The 19,297-nt window shown below is 45.8% G+C and overlaps 2 protein-coding genes across 4 annotated transcripts in view; one reads left to right on the top strand and one right to left on the bottom strand.

The window, feature by feature from the left end:
• Positions 1-19,297, top strand: part of LOC138367887 (CB1 cannabinoid receptor-interacting protein 1-like) — a 92,072-nt gene that overhangs the window by 9,445 nt on the left and 63,330 nt on the right. Inside the window, exon 2 of the mRNA XM_069329996.1 lies at positions 13,413-13,510. Within this exon, the coding sequence (XP_069186097.1) occupies positions 13,413-13,510 (98 nt within the window). The remainder of the gene's footprint in view (positions 1-13,412; positions 13,511-19,297) is intronic.
• LOC123763935 (cerebellin-1) overlaps positions 1-19,297 on the bottom strand; it is a 70,284-nt gene that overhangs the window by 22,451 nt on the left and 28,536 nt on the right. Inside the window, exon 2 of one of the 3 annotated variants that reach the window (XM_069329993.1) lies at positions 12,882-13,150. The exons of the other annotated variants lie outside the window; for them this stretch is intronic. The gene's annotated coding sequence lies outside the window, so the exon portion shown is untranslated. The remainder of the gene's footprint in view (positions 1-12,881; positions 13,151-19,297) is intronic. 3 annotated transcript variants of the gene reach the window in all.

Raw genomic sequence — 19,297 nt, 5'->3', positions numbered from 1 at the left:
GGCTCTTGGTAAAACCATGTTGTGAATCCTTTATTAATCAAGGTTTTTTTTTTAAATCCAGACGAATGGCTTTTGCAATTATCGATTCAAATACTGGCCAGGATTCTTAAAGAACATAAAGAAGAGGTTAGTTAGCCCTGATCTTGCATAATTAACCAATCATTAACCGAACAGATTAACCAATTCGTGAAGGATGGCAAATGTGATGTTGATTTATGAGAAGGTAGGTAGATCACTTGCGTTGGGATGTCGTTCAATTTAATGACCTATTATAGGAAAATGGTTTGAATCAATAATCACAAACCATTCGTTTGTATCTTTAAAAACATAGTGTATTAAGGGATACACAACAAGGTGTACTCGTGTTTCACAAATTCACATTCATTCTTTTTGTGCCTTTTTCCAGCAGGCAGGTGAGAGTGGATAGTCTGTACCTTGACTGTATCACACAGTCTGTACCTTGACTGTATCACACAGCCTGTAGCACAGTACCTTGCCAGACACTCCTTAGAAAGTTGAAGGCCCCCATGGTGTGCTAACTTGAATCAGGGCTGGATTATTAAAAAGACAACAGGGTTAACATATATGAGTAAAGTCCGAATGATGTTTATCATATATATATATATATATATATATATATATATATATATATATATATATATAAATTCGATTTAGACAGCATTGAAGAGAAACATCTGCAAACTAGCAGTTAATCACTAACTGACAATCAATCATGGCAGAACAGAGCACATGACTCGGTCCCCCCACCCCACCCCCCTCCTCTTCCTCTTTTCCTGTCATATCCAGACCTACTTGATCTTTCCCACCTACTGGGAGGCTAACAATGGGCTCCATCCCATTGTCTGATAATACACTGCTCATTTTATCCAATCTTTGCCAACACAAGACGTAGCCTAACCATGTTTATGTTTGTAATCCCTGGAGCATGAGGAGCTAACCGTATAGTGCCCTTTCTGGTGCCTCACTAACCGTATAGTGACCCTTCTGGAGCCCCACTAACCGTATAGTGCCCCTTCTGGGGCCCCACTAACCGTATAGTGACCCTTCTGGAGCCTCACTAACCGTATAGTGACCCTTCTGGAGCCACACTAACCGTATAGTGACCCTTCTGGAGCCTCACTAACCGTATAGTGACCCTTCTGGAGCCTCACTAACCGTATAGTGACCCTTCTGGAGCCTCACTAACCGTATAGTGACCCTTCTGGAGCCTCACTAACCGTATAGTGACCCTTCTGGTGCTCCACTAACCGTATAGTGTCCCTTCTAGAGCCTCACTAACCGTATAGTGACCCTTCTGGAGCCACACTAACCGTATAGTGACCCTTCTAGAGCCTCACTAACCGTATAGTGTCCCTTCTAGAGCCTCACTAACCGTATAGTGACCCTTCTGGAGCCACACTAACCGTATAGTGACCCTTCTAGAGCCTCACTAACCGTATAGTGACCCTTCTGGAGCCACACTAACCGTATAGTGACCCTTCTAGAGCCTCACTAACCGTATAGTGACCCTTCTGGAGCACCACTAACCGTATAGTGACCCTTCTGGAGCCACACTAACCGTATAGTGACCCTTCTAGAGCCTCACTAACCATATAGTGCCTCTTTTGGAGCCACACTAACCGTATAGTGACCCTTCTGGAGCACCACTAACTGTATAGTGACCCTTCTGGAGCACCACTAACCGTATAGTGACCCTTCTGGAGCACCACTAACCGTATAGTGTCCCTTCTGGAGCCTCACTAACCGTATAGTGTCCCTTCTGGAGCCTCACTAACCGTATAGTGTCCCTTCTGGAGCCTCACTAACCGTATAGTGCCTCTTCTGGAGCCTCACTAACCGTATAGTGTCCCTTCTGGAGCCTCACTAACCGTATAGTGCCTCTTCTGGAGCCTCACTAACCGTATAGTGTCCCTTCTGGAGCCTCACTAACCGTATAGTGTCCCTTCTAGAGCCTCACTAACCGTATAGTGTCCCTTCTAGAGCCTCACTAACCGTATAGTGACCCTTCTGGTGCTCCACTAACCATATAGTGACCCTTCTGGAGCCTCACTAACCGTATAGTGACCCTTCTGGAGCCACACTAACCGTATAGTGACCCTTCTGGAGCCACACTAACCGTATAGTGACCCTTCTGGAGCCACACTATCCGTATAGTGACCCTTCTGGAGCCACACTAACCGTATAGTGACCCTTCTGGAGCCACACTAACCGTATAGTGACCCTTCTGGAGCCACACTAACCGTATAGTGACCCTTCTGGAGCCACACTAACCGTATAGTGACCCTTCTGGTGCTCCACTAACCGTATAGTGACCCTCCTGGTGCTCCACTAACCGTATAGTGACCCTTCTGGAGCACCACTAACCGTATAGTGACCCTCCTGGTGCTCCACTAACCGTATAGTGACCCTTCTGGAGCACCACTAACCGTATAGTGACCCTCCTGGTGCTCCACTAACCGTATAGTGACCCTTCTGGAGCACCACTAACCGTATAGTGACCCTCCTGGTGCTCCACTAACCGTATAGTGACCCTTCTGGTGCCTCACTAACTAATGTCCCAACTTTTCTGCGTAATGAATTTCCGCTTAAGTTCTTCTCTTGCTTCCTGCTAAAGTTTTCCTCTTGCGAGTCAGAGAAGTGGTTCAACGCTTCTGTTACTGCCTTGTTGATGCGCTGGTGTGGTCCTAGCTCCCCGTCCCTGGCTGTGGTCTTAGCTACCCGTCCCTGGCTGTGGTCCTAGCTCCCCGTCCCTGGCGGTGGTCCTAACTCCCCGTCCCTGGCTGTGATCCTAGCTCCCCGTCCCTGGCGGTGGTCCTAGCTCCCCGTCCCTGGCGGTGGTCCTAGCTTCCCGTCCCTGGCTGTGGTCCTAGCTACCCGTCCCTGGCTGTGGTCCTAGCTCCCCGTCCCTGGCTGTGGTCCTAGCTCCCCGTCCCTGGCTGTGGTCCTAGCTCCCCGTCCCTGGCTGCGGTCCTAGCTACCCGTCCCTGGCTGTGGTCATAGCTACCCGTCCCTGGCTGTGGTCCTAGCTACCCGTCCCTGGATGTGGTCATAGCTACCCGTCCCTGGCTGTGGTCCTAGCTACCCGTCCCTGGCTGTGGTCATAGCTACCCGTCCCTGGCTGTGGTCATAGCTACCCGTCCCTGGCTGTGGTCATAGCTACCCGTCCCTGGCTGTGGTCCTAGCTACCCGTCCCTGGCTGTGGTCCTAGCTCCCCGTCCCTGGCTGTGGTCCTAGCTACCCGTCCCTGGTTGTGGTCCTAGCTACCCGTCCCTGGCTGTGGTCCTAGCTACCCGTCCCTGGCTGTGGTCCTAGCTACCCGTCCCTGGCTGTGGTCATAGCTACCCGTCCCTGGCTGTGGTCCTAGCTACCCGTCCCTGGCTGTGGTCCTAGCTACCCGTCCCTGGCGGTGGTCCTAGCTACCCGGTCGTCGGTGAAGGATAGAGGGTTAGTGAGGGCTGGTGAGAGGTTGATGAATAGTGGTTGAGAGCTGGTGAGGGTTAGTATATAGCTTCCAGTTTACACATAACTCTCCATATAGCTGATATCTAGCAGCTATCCTGCTGGATATCCTGGTGCTTCACATCCCTGCCCTCCATCCTACATGTCTCCTGCTCCCCAGCTCTTTCACCACCACCGTCCCTTATGTCCCCTATCCGCCCCATCCTTCCCTCCCTCCCACCCCTGACAGGTACAGCGCCCCTCCCCCCATAATAACACAAGGGATGGGGGGTTGGGAGGGGGGCTGGCAATGAGTGTTTACATTGTGAGTTATAAGAAGCACTCGAGGACAGCTCTCCTGATGACAGCCCCAAGTGGTAGAGGCTGCTGTAGAGGGCTGTTGGGGCTGGTAAGGGCTGGTTAGGGCTAGTGAAGGGCTGGTGCCTCGTATAGTCTGTTGTGAGCCTCTTGTTGAATCACTTGTGATATAAACAAAAAGGTTATTGATATTTATTTGTATTTGTGTACATGAATGTATATATTTTGTGTTTATTGACATCATTAGTGATATTTAGCGTCCTATGATTGTCCCGCACATTTGATGGTGCTGCAGAGTCTCCCCGGCTTGGTGCCTTCCTTCTGATAATTACTTACTATTAGGCCAGCTACTGACCAACCCCAGGATGCTGCCCACAACAGCTGTGTAACTCACAGACTCATATCTACTGTTTGGTGACAGCAAACACTGCTGAAGTCGTTTCAGTCCCTGCTGGGAATTGAACTCCTTCTCGCGTGTGAGTCGAGGACGTCCACCACTAAACCACGGGGACCCCTATTATGTTTCAGATAATAATGTCATATTATGTAAATACATTTAGCAAAATTTAAATAGTTATACTAATATATTTAAATTACAGAGGCATACAATATTATGCAAAATGCATATTAGTGTATAGTTTTGTGCTACAGTAAATTCAGTTTTCAAAATATATATTTTTTTGTTTTAACAAAGGAAAACAAGTGTATTAAAATATATATTGCAGTAATCCATCATATTTTGTTGGGGTTAAAAATATTTATTATGAACCCTAGACACCGGTCACCTGCGTTACTGATGGTCAGACACCTGTCACCTGCGTTATTGATGGTCAGACACCTGTCACCTGCGTTATTGATGGTCAGACACCTGTCACCTGCGTTATTGATGGTCAGACACCTGTCACCTGCGTTACTGATGGTCAGACACCTGTCACCTGCGTTATTGATGGTCAGACACCTGTCACCTGCGTTATTGATGGTCAGACACCTGTCACCTGCGTTATTGATGGTCAGACACCTGTCACCTGCGTTACTGATGGTCAGACACCTGTCACCTGCGTTATTGATGGTCAGACACCTGTCACCTGCGTTATTGATGGTCAGACACCTGTCACCTGCGTTATTGATGGTCAGACACCTGTCACCTGCGTTACTGATGGTCAGACACCTGTCACCTGCGTTATTGATGGTCAGACACCTGTCACCTGCGTTATTGATGGTCAGACACCTGTCACCTGCGTTACTGATGGTCAGACACCTGTCACCTGCGTTATTGATGGTCAGACACCTGTCACCTGCGTTATTGATGGTCAGACACCTGTCACCTGCGTTATTGATGGTCAGACACCTGTCACCTGCGTTATTGATGGTCAGACACAGGTCACCTGCGTTACTGATGGTCAGACACCTGTCACCTGCGTTACTGATGGTCAGACACCTGTCACCTGCGTTATTGATGGTCAGACACCTGTCACCTGCGTTATTGATGGTCAGACACCTGTCACCTGCGTTATTGATGGTCAGACACCTGTCACCTGCGTTACTGATGGTCAGACACCTGTCACCTGCGTTATTGATGGTCAGACACCTGTCACCTGCGTTATTGATGGTCAGACACCTGTCACCTGCGTTATTGATGGTCAGACACCTGTCACCTGCGTTACTGATGGTCAGACACCTGTCACCTGCGTTATTGATGGTCAGACACCTGTCACCTGCGTTATTGATGGTCAGACACCTGTCACCTGCGTTACTGATGGTCAGACACCTGTCACCTGCGTTATTGATGGTCAGACACCTGTCACCTGCGTTATTGATGGTCAGACACCTGTCACCTGCGTTATTGATGGTCAGACACCTGTCACCTGCGTTATTGATGGTCAGACACCTGTCACCTGCGTTACTGATGGTCAGACACCTGTCACCTGCGTTATTGATGGTCAGACACCTGTCACCTGCGTTATTGATGGTCAGACACCTGTCACCTGCGTTACTGATGGTCAGACACCTGTCACCTGCGTTATTGATGGTCAGACACCTGTCACCTGCGTTATTGATGGTCAGACACCTGTCACCTGCGTTATTGATGGTCAGACACCTGTCACCTGCGTTATTGATGGTCAGACACCTGTCACCTGCGTTACTGATGGTCAGACACCTGTCACCTGCGTTATTGATGGTCAGACACCTGTCACCTGCGTTATTGATGGTCAGACACCTGTCACCTGCGTTATTGATGGTCAGACACCTGTCACCTGCGTTATTGATGGTCAGACACCTGTCACCTTCGTTACTGATGGTCAGACACCTGTCACCTGCGTTATTGATGGTCAGACACCTGTCACCTGCGTTACTGATGGTCAGACACCTGTCACCTGCGTTATTGATGGTCAGACACCTGTCACCTTCGTTATTGATGGTCAGACACCTGTCACCTGCGTTATTGATGGTCAGACACCTGTCACCTGCGTTATTGATGGTCAGACACCTGTCACCTGCGTTACTGATGGTCAGACACCTGTCACCTGCGTTATTGATGGTCAGACACCTGTCACCTGCGTTACTGATGGTCAGACACCTGTCACCTGCGTTATTGATGGTCAGACACCTGTCACCTGCGTTATTGATGGTCAGACACCTGTCACCTGCGTTACTGATGGTCAGACACCTGTCACCTGCGTTACTGATGGCCAACCACCTGTCACTCCATACACAGTTTCAAATGTAAATATGATAGAGCCCAGTAGGCTCAGAAATCTGTACACCAATTGATTGACAGATGAGAGGTGGGACCAAAGAGCCAAAGCTCAACCCCTGCAAGCACATATAGGTAAGTACAAATAGGTGAATACACACACACACACTAGAGTTACGAGGGATGGGGTATGAGGAGCGCCTGAAGGAACTGTGCCTTACGACACTAGAAAGAAGAAGGGAGAGGGGTGATATGTTAGGAACGTATAAAATACTCAGGGGGAGTGACAGAGTGGACAGAGACGAAATGTTCACACGGAATAGTAACAGAACGAGGGGACATGGGTGGAAGCTGGAAATTCAGATGAGCCACAGGGATGTTAGGAAGTTTTCTTTTAGCGTGAGAGTAGTGGAAAAATGGAATGCACTTAAGGAACAGGTTGTGGAAGCAAATTCTATTCATAATTTTAAAACTAGGTATGATAGGGAAATAGGACCGGAGTCATTGCTGTAAACAACCGATGGCTCGAAAGGCCGGATCCAAGAGTCAATGCTCGATCTTGTAGACACAAATAGGTGAGTACACACAAACCCGCACGCACTCACCACGTGACAAAACTCAGGAAGGATTGACTGGAAGCTAATCCATAACTATTTGCCCCTGTTCACTCTGCAGTAATTGGGGACTTATAAGTAAAACTGGTGCGTTGTGGGAAAGAAAAGCTCTCGTGCTAACAGAAGTCAGAAGGCGTTTACTCCTGTACGCAGTGTAAAAAAAAAGGGGGGGGGGACAGAAGGGGAGGTTGGTAGTCGACAAATACACAGCTTTTCAGCAAATAATAATAGTGAGATCCATAAACATTCATCCCTCCTCCCGCGGAGCCTGGGACAGGACCCGTCGCCTGTACCCGCTCAACACAATCCCTGTGTTTACCTGTGGCCTCACTGCTACCATCTCCCTCTCCCACATTGTTTACGTTCGTGGAAATCCGGATTACTCCTGTGTCATAATTGTCATTTTACACAAAAACCTTAGCATGTTGTGGTAATTTTATTATTAGTAGTAATAGTATAACAATACTAACAATATCAGAAGTAGTCATAGTAGTTTTGTAGTAGTATATAGTATTGTATCAATAGTATTTAAATAGAAGACTTTCACGCCAGTTGTGATCAATGTTTTTGGTTGTAAATAAGCAGATCTTTAGTATAAGAGTAGCGAGTGTAATGTGTTTGATGAGGAGTGGAAACTGACGCCATTCAGAGTTTTAAAAGCAGGAATGATGAACAGGAGGGCCGGGCCCCACTAGGCTACCCACAACACAACACGAGGCTACAACCCATAATATACCTTCGTCAATATTACCAAATATATAACTCCGTGTAACTATGTTAAGTACAACTCGGCGAGTATAGCTACGTACTCGCCTATATGTGCTTGCAGGATCCATAGCTCTTGGATAGTCCTCTATGATATCTACTTTTTAAATTATGACTTAAGTGTGCTTCTACAACCTGCTCATTTAGCTCACTACATTTTCCCACTACTCTTACAATAAAATAAAACACCTCTAATATCTCTAAGATTCATTTAATTCTCAAGCTTTATTATACATACCCTCTCATTCTATTGGTATTTATTTTGACCACCTCTTTGTATTTTGTCCACTCTTTCACCTTCCCTCTCCATAAGTGTTTTATAGTCACTTTCCCTTTCTCTAGCGTCGTCAGGTCTAGTTGTTTCATTTTTTCTTCATAACTCATCCCTCGCAATGCTGGGATGAGCCTCGTTGCAAAACCTCCATCTTATGTGATTGGTTAGATCAGGGATTCATGATGGGGTTACCGGTTATCTTGAGTTGTGATCTCTTGAGGTTATCTTGAGATGATTTCGGGGCTTAGCGTCCCCGCGGTCCAGTCCTCGTCCAAGCCTTCTTTTTGTTACACCCCCCCAGGAAGCAGCCCGTAGCAGCTGTCTAACTCCCAGGTACCTATTTACTGCTAGGTAACAGGGGCATCAGGCTGAAAGGAAGTCTGCCCATTTATTTCCGCCTCCACCGGGGATCGAACCCGGAATTTCAGGACTACGAATCCGAAGCGCTGTCCACTCAGCTATCAGGCCCCCGGGGCGGCATACTCTATGACTTAACCTCATGAGTGAGGTCTAGTGATACAAATGCCTCCTTATATAGACTCCTGTATGATGTTATGACTTTCTGGTGTTGAGTATGCTGCTGGTGTTGAGTATGCTGCTGGTGTTGAGTATGCTGCTGGTGTTGAGTATGCTGCTGGTGTTGTACTATTGTGTATGCGTCTCCAGAGTTAGGCTTAGTGTTATATACATATACACCTGGGAATGGATGTATATATGTATACGTATATATATATGTACATGTATGTATGAGAGTGTGTACATGTATATATAACATTAATAATTTTGTAACTAGCGTCAAAAGATTGTTATTTGCTTAGCTAAACGAACTAGAGGGTTCAGTTCCTGAACCGATTATGTGCCTCTGTAATCCTTTACACCACCGCCCACGGGATGGGTATGGGGTGCATAATAAAGAAAGAAATTGAATTGGTGTATTCTCCAGTCGTTACAGGGAGGTAGTTTCCCTCCATTGGTTTCCTGGCAGCAGTTCCCATCTCCATCACGTTATATTTGTTTGTGTTGAACTCAAGCAGCCATTTCTTGGACCAACTCTGCAGCTTGGTGAATGTAACTATGTGTATACAGCACGGTAAGTGTGTGTAACAGTACGGTGAGTTACAATGTGTATATGGCACGGTGAGTAAGTGTGTGTACGGAGCTCGGTGAGTAACTGTGAGTATACAGCTCGATGAGTTATGTTCGGGGTACGAGTGAACATGTTGAGTGCATGAGTGAACATGTTGAGTGCATGAGTGAACATGTTGAGTGCATGAGTGAACATGTTGAGTGCATGGGTGAACATGTTGAGTGCATGAGTGAACATGTTTAGTCTGTGTGTACCTCAGACCAACCCGTGTTGAGTAAATACCCGTCCCGGTGTTTGGCGGAGAGTTAAACGTGTGAGTGTGTTTATGGGGGACGGTGAGTGTATCTGGTACACAGTGGGTCCGCTACACTCCACCTCCTCTACCCCCAAATAACTCGCCCGTCTTACCTCATATAACAACCCATCCTCCTGTTAAGATAGTAGTACCTTTTTTGTATCTGTGGGCACCAATGTTCAAACATTGACGTACTTAGCAATTAGATAGTAGTATTTTGTACTAATCGTCTATATCCACCGTAGTCTGTCCAAGGTTGAAGTCCAGCTGCTAAATGCTTTGGGTTAGCTTCACCCAACTTTTGCAGGGGGGGGGGGGGAGGTGGTCTGGGGTACGGGATGGTCATAGGCTGGTTGGGGGTCACCAAAATTCAAGAGGGAACAGTGTGCCATATATATATATATATATATATATATATATATATATATATATATATATATATTAGTATATTTTGGTAGCAGTCTTTCCTGTAGACATATTTTATTGCAGGAGCTGAAGGAGGCATTTGAGCAGAGTTCCGTGCTGCGTTTCACTTACGAGACGGAAAAGGATGGGAAGCTGCCTTTTCTAGATGTAACAGTCATGGAAAAGGGCGGAGGTTTCCACACTGCAGTCTACACAAAGGAAACAAACATAGGAATGTGCCTAAATGCCAACAGCGACTGCCCTGACAGGTACAAGAGGAGTGTTGTTAACGCATACGTCGACCGTGCTCTCAGCCACAGCTCAGAATGGAAGCAAGTCGACGAAGAACTCTGTAGGGTAAGGCAGGTTCTAGTCAATAACGGCTTCTCCAATGGTTTCATCGAAGACATCATAAGAAGGAAAGTGAAAAGCCATGCAACCTCCGAAGAGACAACTAATACAACACCTATACCCCTTATTAGACTATTTTACAGGAACTTCTTTTCCACAGCTCATAAAACAGAGGAAAGGGTCCTGAAAGATATTGTTAATAGAAACGTTATCCCTACAGACAAAAATCAGAGGATACAACTGACGATTTACTATAAAACCAGAAAAACGGCCAGCCTACTCATGAGAAACTCTCCAGACACGAAACAGAACGCTTTAAAAGAGACTAACGTCGTCTATGCCTTCAAATGCCCACTTGGGGACTGTAAGCTCCAAAAAAACCAGTATATAGGCAAGACAACAACATCTCTTTCTAGGCGTTTAACGATGCATAAACAACAGGGCTCCATTAAGGAACATATAATCTCTTCCCATAACCAAACCATCGCCAGAGAAATCCTAGTAAACAACACAGAAATCATCGATAGATACAGCGATAGCAGGCGGCTCGACGTTTGCGAGGCACTACACATCAAGAAGTCAACACCAGCAATCAACAGCCAATTATTGCACAACTATATTCTACCCACCTCAAGACTCCGCTCCAATATAGAAGCATCAAGAAATATGGACCAATAGGCTTTCTACAAACACTTCTATTCAATATCCATTGTTTCGTGTTCTGTCTTGTGTTGATACTTTTAATACCCTATTAATATCCTCTAATGCCACATCATCCTTCCCACCTTACTCAAATGTAATGCCACATCACCCTTCCCACCTCACTCAAATGTAGATATAAAATCAGGGAAACGCAAGTTCTAATCAGTTGTGTATTTGTGAAGTCTTTGAAAATGTAATAAGTTTTACGAAACGCGCCCGTGTCGCGTCAGACTAGAAATAAAAATGAATTTTGGAGAAGTGATTTTTGATTTACCTCCAACAGTGAAGCATAATGTACGAAAGATTGAGAAAATTCGTGTTAGAATTATTAATCTTACTTTTTCGGTCATATTTAATAAAATATATATATATATATATATGTCGTACCTAGTAGCCAGAACGCACTTCTCAGCCTACTATGCAAGGCCCAATTTGCCTAATAAGCCAAGTTTTCATGAATTAATTGTTTTTCGACTACCTAACCTACCTAACCTAACCTAACTTTTTGGGCTACCTAACCAAACCTAACCTATAAAGATAGGTTAGGTTAGGTTAGGTTGTTATACTCAAAATTCTGTCAGTTGAAATGTAACCAATCACAGGCAAGTAGGCCTCTGACGTCATGCCAGACAGAGGAGCATCAAGCATGCTCCCAGCAGCCTGAGTTATCCTCACAGGCTCAGAGTAGAAGGACCTCGGCTAGGCAGATATATACCTTGCTATCTCAGTCAATAAATATATACAGAAGCGACTACTGTGTCTACCTTCTACCCGAACAAGGCAAACGAATACTGGTAGCAGCAGTGGGACCCAGAAATTTTTTTTTTCTGGAAACAAAAGTTCAAGTACCCAGCATCGCCTCGTGTTCCAGCCATAACCGCCGCCACCGCCACCGCCATAAGCCGCCATCCTGCCACCCACGCATCAAATATTGTGCCAGACCGGGGTCCTGCCATCAACCACTACTCCAGGCCAACGTTTCAGAAGTAAGGGTCAATATTTTCCTGTGAGAACGCTCATTCATCAGTGAGGAGGAAGGAAGCTTCCGCGCCAGCCATTTTTGAATCTCGGTTAGGTTAGGTAGGGTTGGTTAGGTTCGGTCATATATCTACGTTAATTGTAACTCCAATAAAAAAAGTTGACCTCATACATAATGAAATGGATAGCTTTATCATTACATAAGAAAAAAATTAGAGAAAATATATTAATTCAGGAAAACTTGGCTTATTAGGCAAATCGGGCCCTGCATAGTAGGCTGAGAAGTGCATTCTGGCTACTAGGTACGACATATATATATATGCATATATATATATATATATATATATATATATATATATATATATATATATATATATATATATATATATATATATATAATATATATATAATACCCATTTGCTTTGGTAAAGGGGCTGGGCTTGATAAAACCTTTTGAAGCTGTCGGAGGATCACTTGTTTTATGCTGTTATGGTCAAAGTATGAATAGTAGAAAATTTATGTTAATTTTCCTGAGACCCGTGCATAATGGTGTTTATTACTATACAAAAAAACAAATTTGTTTTTATATTTTTCAAAATATTTGTGTCGACAGCAGGCAGTGCCAAAAATTGTTGTGGAGGGTCAAAATGTGACTCCGTCATGTTGTTCATTCTTAAATTGTGCCAACCCCCCAAGCGGCCTATGTCAATCCCGCACCCCTGACCAGTTCCCCTGCAAAATTACGTGAGGTTTTCTCCAAGCTCCTGGTCTCCAACCTTGGATAAACAGATATCCTCCTTCATAGTTATACCAGTTACAGCCTCGCTCCTGTGCCAGGTAAGTCCACTATGGGCTCACCATAGCCCGTGCTACTTGGAACTTTTGTTCCGAGTAGCTGAATCTAAAACAACATCATAGTTATAGATTGTGACACTAACCTTCTGGGTGACGGGAGCACGTCCCTAGGGGGTGACCCATGACGCTGGTTCGATTCCCGTACTGCTCGCGGCACTAGGCACACGTGACCCCTATACACCAGTGATTGGTCGATGAAGATTAAGTCGCCCTAGAGATGGCACGGGCATGAATAGCCCGCAATACACACCATCTTTGGGTAGTATATTTATGGTGGTAGTCAGGAAGTACTGTCCTACGGGCGTCACATCTAACGCATCTTACCCAGGAAGATCTGTTGCTTAAAGCAAATCTGTTGATTAAAATGAATAATTTGAATTGATCAACTTTCTTCATCACCTTCCTGCTAATTAATGTGATCTACCTTGATGAACCGAGTGACCTTTGGGGTCTGTGTGTGTGTGTGTGTGTGTGTGTGTGTGTGTGTGTGTGTGTGTGTGTGTGTGTGTGTGTGTGTGTGTGTGTGTGTGTGTGTGTGTGTGTATGTGTGTGTGTGTGTGCGCGTGTGCGTGCGGGGGTTCACCTGCACTAATTGACCTTCCTGTCTCGCTCAGGTGGACGGCAACAGGTTCAAGAAGGAGCGGACCGTCAAACTGATGGTCGACACCCCGTATAGGGTCGACTTCTCCTTCAAGCCCACTCAGACCATGACGTAAGTACCCTCTCCTGGTTGGCGCTCACATAGCCGGATCATTATACATTTAATACTTTTTTAATGTAAGGAGGCGAATGTTAAAACAACACAAAAAACAAAAGTACTGAAATGTAGTCCAAACATATGTTTTATGTAGGCTATTTGCTGGAAGATTGAATTTGTGTTCTTTTATTTAGGCATACAATGGGTATATACGTCAAGGGATGTGCTACATTTTTCAGTGTATATGTATATTGAAAGTTTACTTCCATTCAGTATTATGTTGAGGGCTAAAGTATACTAATTGGCTGGTCAGTAAGTTATCGAGTTGAATTTAATAACCCTCCGAAGGTTGGTTGGTCTTTAGCTAGACCGTTTGTGTTGCGACACAACCACAGACAGTTGCTTTATTAACACAGTAGCATGTAAGTATAAGCGGCGCCTCAAACCCATATAGATGGTTAGAGAGCTTGTGTCAAGACTAAGCTTTGTGGTATTAGATCCGCGATAACCGTGAGTGGGAAATAAGTTAGTTTGCCATAATATGATCCGTTTTCTGTTTCTTTCGCCGCTGCTGCCTTTTGTTGTGACCGACGGCTTCAGTGATTCCTTTAATAATAATAATAATTATTATTATTATTGTAATAATAGATATTATTATTATCTTTATCTAACATTCTCTTCTTCACTTGAGACAGTTAGGCAAGTCCCAGCTGTGTCTGGGTACAAGTGACAAGATGAACAACCCAGCGGGGTTTTTTCCTATTCTAGGAAGAAAATGTACCTGGGAAAATGTACCAAATGTACTTGGGCATGTACAACCCAGCGTGTTGTACATGCTGCTATGGCGGAGTGTCCACTCACAGGATGAGTGACGCTGCCCAATACTGTCACTGGCGGTGTGTCCACTCACAGGATGAGTGACGCTGCCCAATACTGTCACTATGGCGGTGTGTCCACTCACAGGATGAGTGACGCTGCCCAATACTGTCACTATGGCGGTGTGTCCACTCACAGGATGAGTGACGCTGCCCAATACTGTCACTATGGCGGTGTGTCCACTCACAGGATGAGTGGCGCTGCCCAATACTGTCACTATGGCGGTGTGTCCACTCACAAGATGAGTGGCGCTGCCCAATACTGTCACTATGGCGGTGTGTCCACTCACAAGATGAGTGGCGCTGCCCAATACTGTCACTATGGCGGTGTGTTCACTCACAAGATGAGTGACGCTGCCCAATACTGTCACTATGGCGGTGTGTCCACTCACAGGATGAGTGGCGCTGCCCAATACTGTCACTATGGCGGTGTGTCCACTCACAGGATGAGTGGCGCTGCCCAATACTGTCACTATGGCGGTGTGTCCACTCACAAGATGAGTGGCGCTGCCCAATACTGTCACTATGGCGGTGTGTTCACTCACAAGATGAGTGACGCTGCCCAATACTGTCACTATGGCGGTGTGTTCACTCACAAGATGAGTGGCGCTGCCCAATACTGTCACTATGGCGGTGTGTCCACTCACAGGATGAGTGACGCTGCCCAATAAACTCGCCCTTCGGGGCAAAATGAATAAAACTAATTCGCCTTTTGTCTTAAACATCTGTTTAATAATAATTTGTATTATAATATGTAATTTTGCCCCGAGGGGCGAGTTTATTGGGGAGCGCCACTCATCTTGTGAGTGAACACACCGCCATAGTGACAGTATTGGGCAGCGCCACTCATCCTGTGAGTGGACACACCGCCATAGTGACAGTATTGGGCAGCGCCACTCATCCTGTGAGTGGACACACCGCCATAGTGACAGTATTGGGCAGCGCCACTCATCTTGTGAGTGGACACACCGCCATAGCAGCATGTACAACACTCCCCAACAGGAAGAAAACCCGCTGGGTTGTTCATCCTGTCACTTGTACCCAGACACAGCTGGGACTTGCTTAACTGTCTCAAGTGAACAGCTTATCAAACAGGAAAATTTATGCTGGGACTGTCTTGTTATTTAGGACTTTTTGCTACGGTAGATTGGACTACAGGTGGAATACATAATGGACAAGGATACAGCGTACAGAGATACAGTAACACAACAGCAAGAGTCATACACTAGCCACCTACACACAGACAAGCAAAAATCAGCATAAGAGCAGGCAGAGGGCCGCCCTCAGCCCGCTTGGTAAGCATGAGGGCAGTACACCAGGGCGGCCATCATAGCCAGATTGCCAGTAACGTCCATATTATACGTCAGGCAGCGCGAGTCCTGTTGCTGCCGGCGAATGTGAATTGTCGCTTGTGTTATTTAGGACAACATTCGTAAGTTTTTTGTTTTTGTTTTCTGTGGTAGAGCAACGTACAGTACTAGGTGGGATGCCCGGCGGTACCCGGGTCCATCCGAGCACCTCGGATCTGTCTTTCTGTCTGTACTCGCCTAATTGTGATTGCGGGGATTGAACTTTGGCTATTCGGTCCCGCCTCTCAACTGTCAATCAACTGGTGTACAGGTTCCTGAGCCTACTAGACTCTATTATATCTACATTTGAAACTGTGTATGGAGTTAGCTTCCACCACATCACTACCTAATGCATTCTATTTATTAACTATGTCACTATAACAATTCTTGCTAACGTCTCTGTGCCTCATTTGGGTACTCAGTTTCCACCTGTGTCCCCTTGTTCGTGTACCACCCGTGTTAAATATGTCTTTATCAACCCCTGTCAGTGCTCCTGAGAACTTTGTATGTGGTAGTCATGTCTTCCCTAACTCTTCTTTCTTCCAGCGATGTGAGTGACAGTTCACGCAGCCTTTCCTCGTTACTCATACCTAGTAGTTCTGGAACTAGTCTAGTGAACCTTTGAACCTTCTGCAACTTCGTCTTATGTATGGACTCCATGCTGGAGCCGCATATTCCTGGATTGGTCTGACATATGTGGAATACAAGGTTCTAAATGATTCCTTACACACATTTCTAAAGGCAGTTCTGATGTTAGCCAGCCTTGCATACACCGCGGGTGATTTCCTTTTTATGTGGGCTTCAGGGGATAGGTTCGGTGTTATATCAACCCTCAGGTCCTTCTCTCTCTGTCCGTTTCATTGAGGACTTTGTCTCCCACTTGATACCTTGTGTCTGGTCTCTTACTCCCTCCACCTGGCTTCATTACTTTACATTTACTTGAGTCAAGCCCGAGTAGCCATTTGTTGGACCATTCCTTCAGTCTGTCCAGGTCATCTTGTAGCCTCATGCTATCTTCCTCGATCCTTATCTTCCTCTGTCTCTGGGTGTTTTCCTGTCTTTCTCTTTCTGTTTATTTCCCGTTACTGCCTGTCTCACTCTCATTCTCCCTCCCCCTCTCTTTCCACCTATCTTCCTTCCCCCCCCTACTATCTCTCTTTTTCTCTCCCTCTCCATCCACCCCTAAACATTTTATTCTCTCTCTGACGCTCATTCTCGCTGTTTTTCTCTCTCTATCTCTCTCGCTATTGTATCATACCAGTTTGTTGAATGTTGTGAGCCGCATTCTGGGGACTTGAGAGAGAGAGAGAGAGAGAGAGAGAGAGAGAGAGAGAGAGAGAGAGAGAGAGAGAGAGAGAGAGAGAGAGAGAGAGAGAGAGAGAGAGAGAGAGAGACCTACGAGAAGCCGATGATTGATGCAGCATTAGACACGAGGGAACTATCAGGCCAGCAGCAGCAGCAGGCCCAGGCCGTCACTATGGTGGTGTGGGGGGACTGTCAGCCCCGGGCCGTCACTGTGGTGGTGTGGGAGGACTGTCAGCCCCGGGCCGTCACTGTGGTGGTGTGGGGGGACTGTCAGCCCCGGGCCGTCACTGTGACTGATGGACGGCCATAGTCCGCCTCGTGGAGTTCATTCTCTCACTGACCCTATAATTGATGACCGCTGCTAGCTATCGTTATTATTATTATTATTATTATTCTACGTATACTCTGGTTATACTTCTGATATATACTGGTATAACCGGGTAGTATATTGAGCAGACCGGGTTGTCAATGGCTGTTTTAAAATGCCAGTGGATGAAATCCTCCTTGATGTTTATGGAAAAATTCCACCAATATTATTGTATAACATGTGTGAGTAACATGGTCTATAAGAGCACATGGACCAGGCATGACTACTGATAGTACAAGCCAAGATCTCCCAAGACAGGTCAACATATCTCGACCATTATGACAACACCATCCCAAGGTGGCATCTGTAATGGAGCCATACCAGGATAAGTAATTACATCTAATAGCTATAAGCATATCATGGTAATACTCCAAAATAAATGCATATACTTAGTAATTGTTTGACCAGATATGTTTGGTTAACGATAGTATGAATTGATCCCTCAAACAGACAGGGTCACTATACCCGCCCTGGGGGTGGACTCGGCTGTGTTCCTTCACCTAATGGGAACACACTACAAAGCACACGCTGCTTAATTGCACCCGTTTTACAACTGTGGACCTTTATATAGTGGTGTAAACCACACACATAAACGTGTATAAACATTAAGACACATGGTTTAAACTGGTTTAAGTGTGTGTCTCGCCTAACACTGTGTGAGAGGAGCGGGTGGCCACCACGACACCAGGCTCCCTAGCTCTTGTTGTTAATTAAAAAAAATCAAATAAATAAATGTTTATTCAGGTAAGGTACATACATACAAGGTAAGATACAAAGTTCATGGATTTATAGAGCTCGTACATACAATGCGTTGTTGTTTCAGATTTAGCTACTCAGGACGAAGTGTCCATGTAGCACGGGCTATGGTGAGCCCGTAAGCTCTCCCTAGCTCAGACTGTCATATTTATGTAGTTACCAAGTGGTAAGGTGGTAATTTTCAGTCCGACAGGTAAATGAAGGCAGCAACATTCCTGCTGGAACACCCTGAAACTTACCCACCTGTCTTACAAACCCTGAAACTTACCCACCTGTCTTACAAACCCTGAAACTTACCCACCTGTCTTACAAACCCTGAAACTTACCCACCTGTCTTACAAACCCTGAAACTTACCCACCTGTCTTACAAACCCTGAAACTTACCCACCTGTCTTACAAACCCTGAAACTTACCCACCTGTCTTACAAACCCTGAAACTTACCCACGTGGCGCCTTGGGAACAATGAGACAATACATATAGTCCATTACCCAATGAAGAAAGCAACAGTTTCCTAATGACCACGGAGTATGACTTCCTAATGACCACGGAGTATGACTTCCTAATGACCACGGAGTACGACTTCCTAATGACCACGGAGTATGACTTCCTAATGACCACGGAGTATGACTTCCTAATGACCACGGAGTATGACTTCCTAATGACCACGGAGTATGACTTCCTAATGACCACGGAGTATGACTTCCTAATGACCACGGAGTATGACTTCCTAATGACCACGGAGTATGACTTCCTAATGACCACGGAGTATGACTTCCTAATGACCACGGAGTATGACTTCCTAATGACCACGGAGTATGACTTCCTAATGACCACGGAGTATGACTTCCTAATGACCACGGAGTATGACTTCCTAATGACCACGGAGTATGACTTCCTAATGACCACGGAGTATGACTTCCTAATGACCACGGAGTATGACTTCCTAATGACCACGGAGTATGACTTCCTAATGACCACGGAGTATGACTTCCTAATGACCACGGAGTATGACTTCCTAATGACCACGGAGTATGACTTCCTAATGACCACGGAGTATGACTTCCTAATGACCACGGAGTATGACTTCCTAATGACCACGGAGTATGACTTCCTAATGACCACGGAGTATGACTTCCTAATGACCACGGA

The sequence above is a fragment of the Procambarus clarkii genome, chromosome 23 (genome assembly GCF_040958095.1).
Source record: "Procambarus clarkii isolate CNS0578487 chromosome 23, FALCON_Pclarkii_2.0, whole genome shotgun sequence".
Lineage (NCBI taxonomy): Eukaryota > Metazoa > Arthropoda > Malacostraca > Decapoda > Cambaridae > Procambarus > Procambarus clarkii.
This window is presented reverse-complemented; position numbering and strand designations above follow the sequence as displayed.